A 19238-nucleotide genomic window follows, 5' to 3' on the forward strand; every position below is an offset into this window, starting at 1 on the left:
ACTACATTTAGCATTGCCAAAGAAAACTAGATACTTCGGGCTAGGAATTAATCTCCTCCTTGAGAAGGTAGTTAGCATTACCTTCAAGCTTGCCTGTGGCATTTAAATCACTACAGGTTATGCATTTACAAAAATTCATACCGACCAAACCATGGGGCTTTCATTTATATCCTACTAACATATGAGTACCTCTCAGGTTGAAGATCTATACTTTTCTAAAATGTATGTTGTATTGAACATGAAATTCTGTTACATCAACTTGTAATACAATCATTTAGACATAAACTGCTTTGATCCCTAATTTTCCAATTTTTCCACACTTTTCACTTCAATTTATTTCTTTGATGAATCAACAAACTATCTAAAGCAATGTGACTATATGACTGCATACAGGCAGATTAATAAAATTTCCTTGAATGTGGACACTGTAATCTCTTCATAATTTTGTCATCATAATTTTTGAGTGGCTGATGTGGAACTAAATGGGATTTGGCCCATTACATGGACTTTTAAGGCTAATCACGATTATAAGATGCACACTGAACAGCAAAACCAAAGAGGTTTGAGATGGATGATCCTATTAGGCCACACATTTCAGCATACAGAGTCATACCATCACTCTTGCCTTGCAACTAAAGGAATCTGTCACTTTCCAGGAAAAATTATTCTGTCCATCAATATTATTTATTGAATGCCTCCTGCATGAGAGGTGTAGTGCTAGGAACAATGAAGTAAAAAGTCAGATGAGACAGGAATTCTGCCCTGAAGGAGCTTGCAATCTAGCAGGGGAATATTAGACATAAACACAAAGAACTAAAACAAAGGCATGCCGTGATTCATGCTAAGGAGAGTTACAAGAAAGTGTGACCTATCTAAGACAGGGAGAACAAGGGTGAGGATAGTGGCCAGGAGAGAGGGCCAGAGTGACGCATGTTCTATTTTAAAATGCACCTCCAGAAACATCAAGATAAAGAAAAGGAAAGAGGAAGCGGAAGAGAAGAAGAAAAGGAAGTTTTAATAGGTATGTTTCTACCTCTTCTGCATCATGCACTCTCTAGCCCATCTGTTAGTTGTAATCAGCAGAGATAAATTAGCTGTAATTTAATCCAAGAAACAAGAAATACTAACTTTAACAATTCTTCAAAGAGTACAAAAAGCAAGAAAAGTCATTAACGTGTTCTGACACACTGACACAAAGAATGTAGTATAGAAACCTGGGCCAACTGCAGCAGAATAATGAGGAAATCAAGAAGGTGCTCTGCCTGGCAGCCTTCTAGCTGCTCTGAATACAACAGAAAGCATAAGACAGAAGACTCCAATAGCCCACAAATAGTTTCCCTTAGACTACAAACAGGAAGGAATGAAATCTCTGAAGGAAATATATGATGAACGTCACATTTTAAACCTTTGCTGTCTAGTAGTGAATGGTGAATCACAGTCTGGCTTCTGTACCCTGGCTTATCCATGATAATAACAGAAGTATTAATAATACTGCTAATATTTGAGACTTGTTATGTGCCAGGTACTATTTTAAGTTTGCTTTCTATGGTATTTTAGCATTTTCTCTAGTTTTGCTCTTAAGCAAACACTATAAAAATGTGCAGGGTAGATAAGCTAATAATTTAAGTGACTCTTTGTTAAGAATCCCATTGGACTGATCTGGGACATTATTCTTGCATTTTCTATTAACAGTCCTCCTTATTTTTCTATCTTATTCCCGAATACCTTAGGTCATCTGACATATGTTTTATCGATAATGAATAAAACAATTTCTGTGTTGAGAATGTGATTATCATTATTAGATAATAAGATCCATTACTTTATGACAGCATTGCTTTAATTGGAATGATTTTCTTGGCAGTAAACATACAAGATTGCTATTTAAGTGTTAAGAATAATATAGCAGTAGCTCCAAAAGCACTACTGTTTTTTTTTAATCACTAATTTGAGGAATTTCCCTCTTTTCTTAAAAAGTTAATACATACAGTAACATAAGCTTTTAATACAATTCCCCAAGAAGAAAAAGTAACTTTGAACTTGGAGATGAGATGGAGGAAAATGATAACTAGTGTCACTTTGACTGTACCTTTAAAAATAAGTCCCGGAATTTTCATGAGAGGAAAAAGATGAATTTTGGCTTAAAGATCATAGTCAATTTTGAAGTCATAAAATATCATGAGAGAAACTTTTTAGGGATAATTATTCAGTACATTCAGAATCTTTATTATTCAGAAAGTAGAATCAGGGAAATCTAAAACTGAATTCCAGAGACTGCTTATAGCTTTTATCATGCAGTTGCAGATGAGGTGATAAAATCTGAGAAACTAAGTGACTAATGACAAAAGCAGGGATACAGGCTAGATCTAAATCGTATCCATCTTCATTACTGAATAATTCCCAAATATCCAACATAATTTATTACCAATGCATAAAATTATAAGGCATCATAATGCACTGACTAATACACTATTTGTATCATCATTAGTAAACTGTTTATAACACTATTCCAATACCACCAATGCAAAAATAAGTTGTATAGACTTTTAGGCTGTACCAAAGGTTAAAATAAAGAAGTAATGGGCCCACTTGAAAACAAAATTCTAGTAAGCATCATGGTTAAAAATAAAGGTTAAAAAAAAAAAAAAGAAATGTAGGAGTCCATGCTGCTAACAAACACACAAATATTTATACTGTGTGCCAACTGGTAAATGTAAAGGCAGTGCTGGAGCAGGAATAATGACTATTTTAAATGATCATTTCTATAATAAGAAGGGTCCTGGCAGAAATCACATCGTCATGGAAATCTAGGGGAAATTTTTAATGAGGAGAAGCATGTTTACACTGCCTGAAATTATCTCCCCATAGAATGCTATTGATTACAAGAGAAGAAGTCTAACTATAGTGGAGAAACTGGTCACCAACTTGACTAGGTGAAAAAAATTAACATCACAATGAGGGTCAGATGGACATCATGAGCCTGAAAGTGGCATCCTCTAAGAGGACACCATATCACCAATATCCTATTCTGGCCTGGAATGCCAAAGCTCAGATCTCAGCATGATGAAATATCAGACATATAAGACACGTGTAATATGAAAACTATTTCATTAAAGAACATGGGTGGGGGCTATATAGTATTCAAAAATATCAGTGTCAAAAAGGCAAAGGAAGACTATGGAAAGGCTCCAGATTAAAGGAGACTAAATAGATATAACAAATTCAATCGATGACCCTATATTGGATCCTGTATTGCAGGAGGGAAAGCGCTATAGAGGACATCACTGAGCCAACTGATAAAATTGAAATACAGATGGCAGAGTTGATAAAAGACTGGTATCAGCCACGACTTTACTGAAGTTGGTAACTGTGATAACAAAAGGCCATGAGAAATACAAATTACTCTCAAATTGTTCAAAAAATTATGTGCAATGTACATATATATGTATATACATGTGTATATACGCAGAGAGAGTAAATGACAAAGCGAGTTGGGCAAGAGGTTAATAGTTGAATATAGGTAAAGGATCAACTGGCATTCTATGTATTTTTCTTATTCTTGCAATTTTTCTGTTAGTTTTAAATTATTTTTAAATAAGAAATTAAAAAATAAAAGAGCTTAGAAACATTTTTTTTTTAAGGGAAGAGTGGAAACAGCCAAGTTGACAGAAATACTCCAAATTTGGTTGAAGAGGACTTGGAAAAATTAGCACACTGAAAGGAAGAAATTTCGCATTGCCAAATCTGTGCTTAATGTTAAATGTGGGCAAATTCAAATCTAGTTAAACTCAATGAACTTAAAATAGTTTCTAGGGAGATGGCAAGATGGCTCAGACCCAACCCACAGCAAACAGCCAAGGACACTCACCAGGCTGGCAGTGAGTGAGGGCGCCGACTGGCCCAGGGCCTGGTTGCGCATTCGCACGAGGTTGGACGTCTCCGCCGAAGCCGACCAGGCCTGCCCCGCCACTGGAGTTGGAAGGAGGTACCTCCCTGTTGGGGTTAAAGAGAAGACAATGTAAGGGCAGGCAGAACAGAAGCACTTCCGGGGAAATGGCAGACCCCTTCTTGTCCATCCTTCTTCTGTACTACTTCTGCCATACTCTGTAATTATAGTTATTAACAACAACAGGAGACAAATTGTTTTAACATAATCAAGAGATAGGATCGCAAGTTGTGACCCTCATTTCCCACATAAACCCAAGAGAACCTCTTCATCTCCAGCATCTGTAGTTTTTAGCCAGGGCAGGATGAAATGTCTCATTATTTCGGCCTATATCCACAGAAATGTGCTGAGGATGTATATTAATACACAATACATTCTCAGCATCATAAAAATCAACATGTGCATTTACGAATGTACTTTTAAAATGTCTAGTATGGAAAATGATCTAGGATTCAACTAGAAAAGAGTCTACAAAGTAGACATGACCAAAAAAGGAAGAGCTGAAATTCTTTCGAGGTGAGATGGGGCTGGTGCCTCTCTTCTTCCCAGCTTCTCTCTCTAAAGCACTGGTTGGTCATCCAACTGCATCCACAGAACACAAAATTGTATCCATTTGCATAAATCAAGACATCGATGTCAGTCTAGCTTCACTGAGCAATTTACATCAACCTTGAACTCTAACATAAGTCAAAGAACTGAACCAATTCATACTGTATTACTCCTTAGTACAGACGCTAGACTAGTTATCGAAGCACAAAAAATAAGCCTTTTTGATTTCAGGAAGTTAGGGTGGATATGTGTATTTATATAGTAATGAAGCTCAGTTAAAGCAGAGACCATGTTTAACTTTTGCCTGCTTTGCCCCAATACTAGCACAATGACTGGCCATACTAGGTGCTCATTAACTATTCATTGAATGATGAAAGAACAAGCGGGTACTTCTTTCCCAGAAAACACAAAGGGACAACAAAAGATGGCAGGCAACCAACAGAATCTCTTCCAAAGTCTGCATGTATGGGGACTCCAGTTTCGTAGCTCTCAGAATCACGTGGGATTGTAGCCACAGGTGTGGCTGGTGGCCCTGGAGCAGAGGTAACATCTATTCCTTGGATTTTCCCCAATAGATCTGTTCTTTGTCAAAGAGTCCCACTCTCTTACCTCAGGCACACACTTCAGAAGCATATTCTAATAGTTAATATATTAACTAGTTGACTTCTAGTGTGCATGCTAACAATGAGCACTATCAAAGTATAGGAGCTAGGGGTAGCTTCCATTAATTATCCATGTTAAGAGGTCTAATGCTTTAATCCAAGTGCTTTCAGAAATGTTTTTTTTAATTGAAAAGGGAAAAAAAATGGCTTCTTATTTTGCCAGAATTGCTCTTTCATCTCTTATATACCGAAAGCTCAGACTCTAAAGACAACTAGATCTGCTTTTGAGATCTTAACCTGTAGCTGAGTGACATTGGGGAAGGAAGTTAGTCAACCTCTCTTGGCCTTGATTTTTTCATTTCTAAAATGAAGATGACAGGATCAACTACGTAACGTTGAGGGGATTAGAGGATTTAATAAGTAAAGCACTCAGTCAGTGTTAATTATTTAATCAGAACAGTAGTAAAAATGAAAATTATCTTTTTTGCTTGGGTTTTGTTTCTTTTCAGTCACAAGTAGGAAATGTATAATCACACCAGGGAAAACCATCATCAACATTTTAGTGATTTTCTTCCAGATTTTTTTTCACTGTAACCTATATTTTCTTGCAAAAATGGAATCATAGTGATTTTTGTCATGCGCTCTCTCAACCCTACATAATAGATTATGATCTTTTCAAAGCAAATAAATATAGCAAATATTGATTAATTAAAATATAAACTCTATCGCTGAAAATTCAAATCTATTTATACTCTGTGGTTCTGATCACTATCTCAAAAATATGCCAATATATGCTTGTGAATGATAGGTTACATTTAAAGTCTAAAATTTTTATTTTCTTTCCTTGCCTTATTTGGAAACATGAACTAAAACTGGACTAAGAGGGGCTTTGGGAAATCTGTCACCTTTTGGCCTAAAAGTATGACATTAATAAAGAAAAACAGGAAAATTATAGACTGCATGTAGGAATGCTAACATTAGTATTATATGAGTAAATGATTCCTCTCACTCTTTGAAGGACACCACTTGCTAAAAATACATCAACTTCCAGTAATCAAAAATCATAGATTTTTTTTTTCTGGCCCTTCCTGTGTCTTTTACTGTATTTTATTTTTGCATTTTCTTTGCTCGTTTCAGAGAGAGGCCTAATAAGAGGCATAGTAGCTACACGATGTCACAGTTTATATGATGGAGAGAATGTGCTCCAGCCTCATCATTGTTCTGTCCCAGATGCTTCACATTAAAGTAAGGACAGATATGGAAAATGCTTGAAGAAGTCAATGTAATCACATAAAAATTTAAAGGGCAAACATTTTAAGTCACTGAAGAAGTCTATAAAAATCAGTCTTTTTTCTCTTTTAGTGGAAAATAATTGTCAGACTATCTCCCTATAATCCCCAAGATGAAGAAATAGGTATCCATTTCTGTATCCCCAGTATCTAGCACAGTGGTTAATATTTAGTAATTGCTCAAGAAACATTTGTTGACTGATATGCAGTTCAACATCTTAACAACCGTATGAGATACCCAAGTAATAATATCTCCAATTTAAAGCCCAGAGAGGTTACATAATTAGACAAGAGCACATACCTGATAATTGGGCAAAATCAGGACTCTTACTCTGAAGCCCAAATCCTTACACAAGAATATATTCATCACATACGTTCGTAAAAAAAAAAAAAAAATTATAAGACATATAAGACAGAATGATTCCACCTTTATAAGAAAATAAAACATATATGTACAGAGACAGAGAGATCACAAGAGAGAGATGCTCTGAAAAGATGGAAAATGGTAGCAGATAAGATTAAATAAGATAATACACATAAGGCGCTCAACCTAGGACACAGAAAACTGTCAATATACTACCACTACTCATATTATAAGAACTTTTTAACTCCATCAATGCATTCCCCACCACCACAGCAACAAAATAAAACATGATAATGGGTTCTTAGGCTAGAACACAAAAGAAATAAAGAAAAATATTGAATAATATTACAATAAAGATTAGTATTTATTTGTGGAAAGAATAAATAGCAAATTCAGAACTGTAGTTATCTCTGGCAGGTAAAATAGAGGATGGGTCCAGGGAGAAGTATGCTAATATTTTATTGTTTTAAAAATTATCTGCAGGGAATAATGGAGCCTATTAGTTGAATTTAAAAGGTTAAAAAATTAAGTTTTCATTTTGGGTTTTAATAAATTTAATATTAAGTTTTTCTAATGTATCTGAAGGATATGGCAAATATTAAGTGTTGATAAAGCTGGTTGACAGGTATATGCAGGTATTCTCTATTAATTTCTGTATATATATAATATCGCTTTTAATGATTCCTATCCAAAAAAAGTGCTCCATACTCTAACACAGCAAACCAGCTGGAAGTACATTGCTTCCACCCCTCAAAATGTTAGTTCCTAAGGCCATATCAGAGAAGGGCCTGCGCTCACTAAAGGGTCTGGGTGGGGAAGCAAGAAGCCCAGGGAGAGGTTCCATGGAGAGTGGGAATAGAAAGGAATCATGAGAACACCCTCATCATAATCCCAACATGAAAGTCATGGCAGCCCTGACTTGGAAAGCCTCCCTTTCTGCCAGTGAGAGGGCAGAACAGAAGCAGGGAGAGCGCCCGAATAAATCCTCAGTGCAGGAAATTCATGGTGTAGGATCCTGGCCCAATGAACCTGGGCATGCTTTGTGTGGGAAATCAGACTCTGGACAGATCCGGAACAAGTGCTAGGGAAGAGGGAACGCAAGGAACCAGAGCCACTTCCTCTCTCTCCACACACTCCGAACCACACCAAAACACTTCAGTTTCATTAGACCTCACAGAACAGTGTCAAACAAGCGGAGACCACTATTAACAGGACACGCATGCCATCATCTCCTCTGAAATCACTCAGTCTGACACGACCACATACATTTTATTTGTTGCTATCTCTTGCATGAGTCTAATCTTGGTAACAAGACCATAGGCGTGCCTTGTCAAAGATAAACAAAGCCGGACACTACTTAAAGTGGTATGGATAGATTTTACTCAGTAATAACTACTGCAATAAGAAAAAAAAAAAAAATCCAGCGTGAACTGAATTCACCTTCAATTTGTATAAAAATAAGCAGGTGTTTGTTTTAAGGGAAAGAAGGAGTAGGGCAGGATGCAAGCTGAAGGCTTAGGAAAGGCAGAGAAGTGAAAAATTACAAAGGATTAGTCTGTCTGCTGGCTGACAATTATCAAAGATAGGACTCTACCCTCCAACACAGACTGGGAGACAGAGACCCTATCTGTTGGCCAGAACAAATGGTAAAATTTTTTGGCAGCCTTGAATTTTCTCAGGCAGGCACTTTACAGGAGATAGGGTCATCCTTAGGATGTTGCCTTGAGCTGTTAGAAATGATGTGACTGTTCAAGTCTTTAATGGCCAAGGTCGAGGACTAGAGGAGAAAGAGGGCTCAGAGGAGCCTGGCTAGCATTTGGTCAAGGAGACTTTTTATCAGCCTTCAATTCTTTCGTGACTTCAACAGACCCAAAACCAAAAGGAGATGTTTTGATGTTCAATAATGGATCCATTTTTGAACTAAGTTTGAACTAAGGTTTTGAACTTAGCCCACCCAACTATACATAAAAGTCCTCAACAATAATGATAAAAATCAATTGATCTAGTTATTGTTGACTTTAGAGTCAGGCTACTGGGTACCAGTTCTGCCTCCAAAAATGGATTTCATCACTTATTCATGAACTCCTTTAAGCCTCGGGGTCCTCGGCTATAAAATAGAGGTAATCTTAGGGGGGGTTGAAAACCAAAAATGAAAATACATTACACAAGAAACATTCAATAAATGTAAATCATAAAAGAAAAAAGAAAAAGAAAAATATAAAGAGCTATCAACACACGATGAATTATAAGGTGAGCAAGAAATAAAATTTTGTTAAACCACTGGAAAAAGTAATTCGATGAGGACTCATGTATACACATACACAATGAAATGCTTACAATACTGTCATGGGTGAGATTCTAGATGTCTTTATTCTTGCATGAGTCTTGTCCTGAGGAATCACATAAATGTTACAAACTGGAGGGTCTGTTAGCACAACATGTGGAATGCTTTATTTCTGCCTAGACCCCCATTAGTATTAATAGGGAAAAGAGGACACCAGATGGATTTAAGACAGTCATTAGAAGGCACTACCATTGTGCCATAGTAGTGATTATATCAAACTTTATATAAATTCACTTCCTGATGACTACTGAAAGCCTCTAAAAAAGTGTGTTGCTGTTGTATTCATGCGTCATTTGCTGCCTACAATTTAAGAAAATTAGCATCTGTCAACTGCATTATTCAGCCACACAGGGTGGAAATTAATAGATAATACCATTCCCAATTTGTTGTATGAGAGGTGAGCTTGCCTAGCAATCTGGCTGCTGTACTTTAATACTGAATCAAACTTGTTCTTACAACTGGAACTTTGATTGGCTCTGTGCTCTTCAGAAACACATTTCTAAAAATCTAGTATATTTATTAAAACTTTTCTTAAATGTTTGCTATTGACGTAACTAGAAATTTAGAGGCAACAAATAGAGGTCCACATGAAAGCTGGAATCGGTCGGCCAGAGTGATACAAGAACTTGTCAGGCTTCAACCACAGAGATGTGGGTCATTCGAATAGACTTGTTTACTGGTTGCTACTGTTTGTTTTTCTTATGTTCTTTTTCTTAACATTTTATTTTATTATTAGTTTCAAGTATATAATACATTGGTTGGACACTTACATAGTTTATGAAATGATCCCCCCGATTACTCTACCACGCCTCTGGCTCTCCACCTAGCCATTGCATTACTGCTGACTGCATTCCCTATGCTGTGGTCCCATTCCCCATGACCGTCTATCAGCTACTGATTTGCACTTCTTTAACTCTTCACCCCTTTTTTGTTGTAGGGCCTCTACTTAACAGAGTGAGTGGGAAGATCTGGAGCCTTTTAAGGTTATATAAAAAGAAGCAGATTACCAAGCAGAGAGCCAGATGTTGCCTTGGTTCTATTTAGGCTATGCATCATCTCTATTCTACAATGTGCTTTCTTTGTTTCCATTCTGAGTTCTGAGAACAAGTAGTAAGACCTCCAGAAGTGCATGCTTTCAAACATGAGATATGGCCAGACTTTCAGAGCACCCCAAAGCTTGAAGTATCCCTCTGAAGTAGGAAAATATCAGATCGGCAATAACTTTAGCAGAACGACTATATAAAGAATTAAATATAGCCCCTGGAGATATACTTTATCATCAAGGAATAATGGTACCTGACTAGATTTAAAAGCTTCCAGTAAAAAAAAGCTCCACATCACCTGAAGTGCAACATAGATTTAGTAGTCAGTCCAGGCTTGTATCTTGGGTTATTCCTCTTGGAGTGCAAAATAGGCATCAAAGAGAAAATAAAGCCTAGTAACTACATCACAAAGCAATCTTTAGATATGCCTTCTAATGCTTAATTATACATAAGAACTTGGGGAAAGGGTGCCAACCAGGAACAAGGAGAAGCTGAGATGAGCAGTGTATTACTTTCAAGGGTTTGGTGAGATGGGGGAGCCATGTAATGGAGAGGAGGGGAATGGGGATCCCATTACAGAGGTGAAGGGGATGGGGACGAAAAGAATAAGGGGAAGCTAGCACTGTGCTGGTGCCATCAGCAGGAACATGGGGCCATGTGTTCACATCGCTCATCCTATATCTTCGCCTTTCAACTACCAGGCTGCTGCTAACCTGAGCAGCTACTGAAGCTCTCCCCGTAGTCCCCAGAAAGTTCACATCTACCACTAAAATGGAAGGAGGAACATCCTGCCATTTTAATCTTCGATGCTTATTAAAACCCCCCTTTCTTAATTCTACTTGTGGTTATACATACAAAAGTTGAAAGCAGTGACTCAAACAGACATTTGTACACCCATGTTCATAGCAGCATTATTCACAATAGCCAAAAGGTAGGAACAACCCAAATGTTCATTGATGAATGAATGGAAAAACAAATTGTGGTACGTATATATGAAGGAATATAATTCAGCCCTTCAAAGGAAGTTCTGACACATGCTACAATGTGGATGAACCTTTAAAGACATGCTAAATGAAATAAGTCAGATACAAAAGGGCAAATATTGTATGATTCCATAAATATTGCATGAGGTTCCTGGAATAGTCAAATTCATTGAGACAGAAAGTATAAGTATTTACTAGTGGCTGGGGAGAGAGGGGAAAGAGAAATTATTATTTAATGGGTATTGAGTTTCAGTTGGTTGCATAACAAAGTAAATGTACTTAAGGCCACTGATTTATACATTTAAAATGGTTAAAATGGTAAATTTTCTTCTGTATATATATTTATGTGTATTTTTTATTTTTTTAATTTTTCTTTTGTATATATTTCTTTTGTATATTTACTAAGCACACATGCGTGCACACATGCATACACACACACACACACACACACACACACACACAAACATCCTCCCTTGCTTAGCCAAAACACTGCACTTTCCAGAAGAAAAAATAACGAAGTTCCATTTGCTGTCCAAAAGGAGTCACCCACATTAAACTATATCAGTACCTACTTTTATAAATCGTACTTAATAATTTAAGCCCTTCAAATCATTTACAAGTCAGAGAAACTGAGTGTTTTTTAAGACCCCTCTATGGAGAAAGGTTAAAAATAATGATGTCACTGGCTGAATCTAGGCAGAATCCATGAGTCAGCAGCCATCACCCTCAAGTGTACTCCATCATCATCAAGATATTCCTCTCCTATGGCCCATTGCTCACTCCTAAACACCGGCCCCCTCATCATAGAGATTGTCGTACTTATGGGCAATTATAGCCTCCCTTTATTCATCTTCAGCTATTCTACTACCACATAGAGACATGATTTCTTTCATCTTCCCTCTCACATGGGTGACTGGCTTCCAATTTCTTGTCCCCACTGCAAAAGAATAACTATACCTAGACAGCATTGACAATGCTGCTAAATCATTCTTCTTAATGGAATAAATATAATTTGAGAAACCAACAGACCTGTGACCAGAGAATGCTGAAGTTCACTGACTCCTATAGTGAGCTGCTATTCTAGCCTTCAAAAAAAAAAAAAAAATGGTGTGTGTTTACTCACATAAGAAAAATCCAAAATATTGCTTTGACCCTAAGACCTTGAAGATATCACTGCCTACTTGTCAGAAATGTCCAGTTCCCAAGGAAACCAAAAGCTGAAGGGGGAGAGCATGTTTGTCTTTTGGGAGGTTTGTAGTCAGTGCACAGCGATGCCAATGAGGCATCACGGTCTGCATCAAATTAACCGCCCAATGCAGCAGTCTCTGAACTCCTGTTTCGCTACAAGACTCAAATCCACTAGAGATGCCCAATCTCACTTATCATCAGCATTCTATTTGTAACACAGAATGGCAAGGCAACATTACCAGCCACAAAGGCCTGGTGACAATTTAGGGGGGTGCTTTAAAAGGAGGCTCGTTGCAAGCAGAGCAGGTATAAGAAGATAAAGAGTTTAGGAAAAGCCCAGACTGAGTGGGTACATGATAAATGTTTCAAGGAGTCACTCGGGCCCAATGCCACACCATGAGAGAGCTAGGAACTGTGGGAAAATAACAATGCACACATCTACATTACAGGAATCAAAGCCTATGGACAAACCACGTGGCTAAGGAGTACTATCTCAAGCTGCTGCTGCCACTGTTCACTGTAGCTGCAGTATTAAATCAAAAGTAACTTTCTGTGTGGGTAATGTGCAAATATAATTCAAAGGAGCAATGGTCTTTCCACCCTCAGTCACAGATAGCCACCCTGTTACTCTTGCCATTTTATGATAAAAAGGCAAAAATGCCAACACGCAGGTATATTTTTAACTGGAAACAATTTGAATCCATACTTACAGAGAAAAATGTTTGCCTCTCTTTTATTTTCCCTTAACTTGTTCTTAAATAAGAAGCATTTCTTCTTATCCACTAAGATTATCACCCTCAGTCAAATTCTAATAAGGGAAGATGTTAGAGTCAAACGAGCTCATACACGAAATAAAGCTTAGTAGGCTTCAATGTTCCTATTATCATCAGTACTCACATGGCTGCCTTTCAGTGTACCAACACCCAGCAAATTCTCCCATTCTGCAATGAGACCCAGTCCTGGCCCGCAACTCCTGACCGCCTAGATCACCAAGGTAGTCTCCCTTCAGATGGTGATTCTCTGGATTCAAAATCCTTACTAAAAAAAAATACATAATGGTTTGGCCCTAAGCTCTAGCTGTTTAGACCAAAGGCTAATGTGACAACTTAAAATTGATTTTTAAAGAAGCATTAAATAGAGCCTACCCCAATGAGAACATGGTAACAAGAATGTGACACCAAGCAGCATCGCTTGGAACGTCTGGCTGAGTGAGGACACCCGGGAGTGGGGTGGTGGTGGTATCTAAGCGATGCTGGGCACAGGTCAGAGTTAACATCTGCAATCTGGCTCCCTCCATCCGCGTATTGAAATATAATTCAGCAGAATGAATTGCTAGACATCTCTAAACCCCCTGGGAAATGACAGATATTGATGAATGCTGTTGGGAAGATATATGGAAGGAAACGGCAAATAAATAGAACCATTTTTTCTCAGTCAGTTGCAGATATGTGGAGCAGCTGTTAAACTACTTGTCGGCTCCTGGTTCTCTCTCCCTTTTTCTTCTTCCTCTCCCCCATCCACCTCCTCTCTACCTTTCTTGTGCTCTTTACAAATAAAAGTCATCTCCTCCTTCCTTGTCATACTCTGAATTCTCAGCCCAGTTAGTCCAATCCTTTCCAAAATTTCATTTTATCTAACATGATTGCTGCCCACTCTGGATCTTGGAAATAAGTTTAGTTTTTAAACTCATGAAATGGAACTATTGGATTCAAGTCTGATATCATTTGGCCACAGTCATAAGGTTCAGATCCAAAATTCAGAGAATGACTACTTCCATGTAGTAGCTGTGTGTCCTTAGTCAGGCTACTTAACCTTCTAAGCTTTGGTTTCTCATAAACATTCCGTAAAATACCTCATGGGGTGATTGTGAAGACTAATTTGGAATGTAAACAGAGAGCCTCTTATACCAGCTGGCAAATAGAAGGCTAGCAATAAACAGTGACTTCTTATCCTCTCTACTTTCTATTGCTCATCAACTCTTCCTGGCAAGGGCATTCCTCCTCGGTGTCTGCTCAAACTAGATAAAATTCTCTCCAGCATGTGGCACTTTAGGAATAACTGGTTCTCATACCATTCACCAAGTAGACTTGGGGGCAACTAGTGGAAAACCAGTCAGACAGAGGTTTACATCCCAGGTTCACCATTTACCAGCTAGGGATCCCTGAATAAATTGTATTCCCTCTCTGAGGTTCCATTTCCAAATCTCTAGATAACACACACTGGGTGCTTAGCATGGTGTTGAACACACGGTTTGTGTTCAGTGGAGGTTCAGGTCCATGTCCAGGAAGCTTTACCAATCTTGGCATCATTGGCATTAAATCCACAACCGGGGTGCCACTGACCTTCCCTTCTCCCATTACACCATCTGCTTCTATGGGGCTGCATGTGCACAGAGCATCATTTATTTCTGTACACAATATCCTCCTCTACACTGTAAACTCCATGTCAGCTGGGACTGTAAATAATCTGTATTTGCAGCCTCACATCACACCCTGTACACAGAACCTATGGAACTTTTACAAAATCAAAATTATGTCTGTGCATGTTAACTTTCCATTGTACATCTCACTTATATTTTTCCCAGGGCTCATATTTTTCCATTGTTTAGTTCCACACCATCTGGAAGAATATTCAAATTTGGCTCAGTTGTTTGTCTTGTAACAATAACAGTAATGGATAAGACTCAGTGGCCTTAAACTTGATACTGAGAACATCGTCACTCCGGGTTTGATTTTTCCCTTCTAAAATCCATCTCCATAAGAAAGTGACACCTCTGCAAAATATTGTGTATTTTCAAAGTAAGCTGATCGACCTTCAATATACCAGAGGACAACTTATATTTAGTATCTATCTTTTTGCAGAAATTATGAATCCTAACCAATAACATCCTTTTGCACATTAAGATATTGCACTGACATGCCCAAATGTTACTGGCAGCCCTGAGATGCAAAACATTTCTGACAATTGTCCTACATCAGAACAGTTATGACAGCAGACAAGGAGGAGCTGGGGATTGGGGCGGGGGGTGGGGGGGCTCTACAAGAGAAACAAAAAGAACAAAGGCAGCCACAGAGGGGGAAATACACTTCATATCTAAGCGGAAATTTCTAGACAAGTCCAACCTTTCTAACAAGTTCTTTATTTTTACAAGGAAACATCTATATACAGTCTAGTTCATATAGCAGTGTATTTCCACATATATTTCTTTGGAACAGTTTCTAGTTCCATGCTGGCTTTTCTTCTTCCTCCTTGATAACAATGTCTGTGTATGCTGCCTAAAGAATCTAACATTTTTGTCCTAAAAAATGTTTGGTGATACTAAATAAAGAATCTAGAACACAACTATAAAATATTTCTTCAAAAATACCACTTAGTAGGTCTCGTCCAGTGCCTCCAAATGGCAGTTTGTTAAAAACCCCTATTTCTAGGCTACAAGAACTCAGTCAGGGACTGTATTATTTTGTCTCCTTCCTCCCTTCTGAGAAAGTTAATGTCCACTCCATCCATTTTAAAAGCAACAGGATCTAGGAACTTACTGTTATCCAAACTGCAACCGTATGCCCTGAACTAAATTCTAACAAATCACTAAATGTTTTACAAAACATAACATTGCCCTTGTTTTTAAGAGAAAAATCACAGCCAAGATTAGTATCATGACTGCCTGAGCATTGCTTGGAAATGAATGACCAGTGTAGAGTTTGCATTCAACATTTCCATTTATGGTCTATTTAACCAGTGACTTCTGAAAGCTCAGATGACACAAAGCAGCAATAAATTCCAGGGTCATTGTCTGTTTTAAAGTAACTGTATCACTAGGCTACTTGTTCCTTTTTAGAAAATTTTACCATGCTTATAGGGAATCAGTGTGTTGTGGTGCTCAGGTGGGGAAATGTAGCCATTTGGTGATTCTAATGACACTTCAAATGGTCATCTCTTAAGCCTGATCATTTTCTTCTGGCCATTCCATTAAGTGGATTTAATCTCCTACTATTTGAATCCATAGAGAACACTGTAACTGTTGAAAGCATGGCAGTGGGGTTTATTATACAGACTTTCAAATGGCAAAGTATATATCATATATCGGATTGGCTTGAGGCTGTCCGCAAAGATCCAAGGTGACAAAGCAGATAGGGAAAAATAAGAAAAGGAAACCGTACTAATGTTGATGTGTAGGGACTGTAACCCCTGCCTCTCAAACCACACATACACCTGTGAGACAACATGTCTGACAAAGCCTATGTACAGTACCATTCCAGTATTGACTGATAGAGTTGCCAGACTTCACAAATAAAAATACAAGATGCCTAAATAAACTTGAATTCAAATAAATTTTAATACATATGCCCCAAATATTACATTCAATATAAGTATACTGGAAATATTACTCATGTATTTGAAATTTAAATTTAATTGAATGTCATATATTTTATAGGGCAACACTAGTTTTAGCTATTTTTAATTTTTAATATTTTTTTATTTTTCAATTACAGTTGCCATACAATATTATACTAGTTTCGGGTGATTAGACATTTATATAATTTACGAAGTGAATAGCCTGATAAGTCCAGTACCCATCTGACATGACACACAGACATCACAATATCATTGACTATATTCCCTGTGCTGCACTCCGCATCCCTGTGACTGTCTTTAAAACTGGCAATTTGCACATCTGAATCCCTTCTCTTTTTTCATCCATCCCCCAAAACCCCTCCCAGCAGGCAACCATCAATGTGTTCTCTGTATCTATGAGTTTATTTCTGTTTTGTTAGTTTGTTTATTTTGTTCTTTAGACCCCACATATAGGTGAAGTCATATGGTATTTGTTTTTCTCCGTCTGACTTATTTCACTCGGCAGGATACCCTCTAGGTTATATGGCAACACTATTTACTGAGCACCTAGTATTTGCCTGGCAGGGGGTTTTGCTTTGCTTTAAGGATATAAAGAAAAGATCCCCAAAGGGTGTATACATTAGTAAAAGGGACAGATACACAAATAATGGCAAGTTAAAAGTGATCCTTCCTGTAATAAGAGAACAATATAAGATGGTAGTGGGGTGGAGGAAGTGGAAGTATTGCTGTGGAACAATCAGCAAAAGTGATATGAAGGTGTTTGGAATGGAATTTGAATGTAGTAAAGGATATTAGAGATTATGAGCTTCATTTCCCTTTACATACCTAGAATGGAACCTCGTTGCTTTGGGTTTGTGCATGTATTATTTTCCTCTGTTTAAATTATTATTTATACATACTCCCACAACCAATAGTTAGTAAAACAGTGCAAAAACAAAACAACAGAGTTCTTTTGCACCAAGATTCCTAAGATTCTCCAAGCTCAGAGAAATTTGTTTTGGAGGTTTTAATAAAAGGGCAATAACATATATAATTTTTATTGTCCTCTAGAGTAACTCAAGGCAAAAAATGCAGGTGCATTCTACAATATGGGACACTAAAAACCAAGGGCACAGCACTATGTGTGCATGCATACATGTAAACAAACACAAAATGAATGTCCAAGTATGTTACTTAACATAGGTATATGCCTCTTCTTTATGGAGAATTGAAAGGTAGACGCTGTGCTGCCTTACGTAAAATCTGTCTTCAGGTCTAATTTGGTTCAAATAACATTATTCTCTCTTTTAAAAAGTTTTACCACATCCCCCCTCCAAAAAAGTGAGCAAGTCAGCAATGAGTTAAAAGTAAGGAGGGGACTTAGCCCCAGCTGCCCCTTCAGGCCCTGGTATGATGCAGAAACCTGAGACAGAGCTGTCAAAGAACAGAGAAATTATCTGGCTAGGCAGACACAAGAAAATAAATTTAGCCCTGACAATACGTGTTGATTAAGTACTTGAATGACAATGGAACATGACAAAGACAAATGCAGGCTACCACCACCAGAGTCGTTAATATATCAGAAACAATAATTTTTATAAATCTTTCAACTTCCCTGTTGGTGGCATTTGCATTTCTTTGCCTATTCTTTTTTTCCTGGGGAGCTGACATAAAATCAGCTTCACTTTCAGTTTTCATTCGGGAGGTTAAAAACCGTCTATATTCCTGATCTTTGATTAGCCACTGAAAATAAGTTTTAAACAGAGATGGATGGCCCGGTGTACTCAGTTTCAGAGGACAATTACAGGGCATCACCGACATGCTCCTAGAGGAGAGAAGGTGAGCTTCCTCACTCAACCGTGGAGAAATAATGTATGTGTGAATGGGAGAAAATGAAGGAAAATCAGTCTCTGCAAAGACTTCCCCTCCTTCTCATCTCAGTAGCTTAAATTATTTACTACTTAACTTGAAGAAAACTTGAAAGCATCTGGTCCAACCCACTCATTTTACAAGCAAGGACACTGAGAATCAGAAACAAAGGTATAGCTTCTTAGTGGTTGACTTGGGGACAGAATCTGGGCCTCAGCTTCCCATATTTCATGCCCTTCCCATTACATCTTGAAAGAGTGGTGTAGGACATGTCAAGATGCTACCTCCACTCAGCCAAGTCACTTGCTTTCTATCTTTAAACCCTATTCGGTTTAACTCAGGTGTCCCATTCTCTTGCTGGTCTACTTCTCCCCTAGTTGCTATTGCATCACACCTAACTACCACAGCTGTGTTGTACAGAGGATTTACATAAGGCCCAATTTACCAATTCCAGCCCATGAGCAGTTAGCACAGCACATGTGCCTCCATGCGGCCTCACTGCAGGTTGATCGCACATAACAAAATGTCATCAGAAGCGCCAGGTACTATATCCAAATGTGTACATGGGTCCCAGGGTGGCATGAAATGACAATACCCATCGTCTTCTTTGCCTTCTTCAACTTTCTATTTATCCCAACAACTAAAGGAGTGTCATATGTGGAATTTCACAGTTAATACTTATTTTCTACTATTTCATATTCCTACTGTAATCATTTCAACCTTTGTAGCTTC

At 37.9% G+C, this 19238-nt stretch overlaps 1 protein-coding gene across 9 annotated transcripts in view; it reads right to left on the reverse strand.

Moving 5' to 3' along the window:
• The window catches only part of MAST4 (microtubule associated serine/threonine kinase family member 4), a 509369-nt gene that overhangs the window by 338574 nt on the left and 151557 nt on the right, over positions 1-19238 (reverse strand). For all 9 annotated transcript variants that reach the window (XM_016158121.2, XM_016158120.2, XM_016158119.2 and 6 more), the window contains exon 3: positions 3866-3990. In XM_016158121.2, the coding sequence (XP_016013607.2) occupies positions 3866-3990 (125 nt within the window). The remainder of the gene's footprint in view (positions 1-3865; positions 3991-19238) is intronic.

This window comes from Rousettus aegyptiacus, unplaced genomic scaffold (assembly GCF_014176215.1).
Source record: "Rousettus aegyptiacus isolate mRouAeg1 unplaced genomic scaffold, mRouAeg1.p scaffold_m13_p_8, whole genome shotgun sequence".
Classification (NCBI taxonomy): Eukaryota; Metazoa; Chordata; class Mammalia; order Chiroptera; family Pteropodidae; genus Rousettus; species Rousettus aegyptiacus.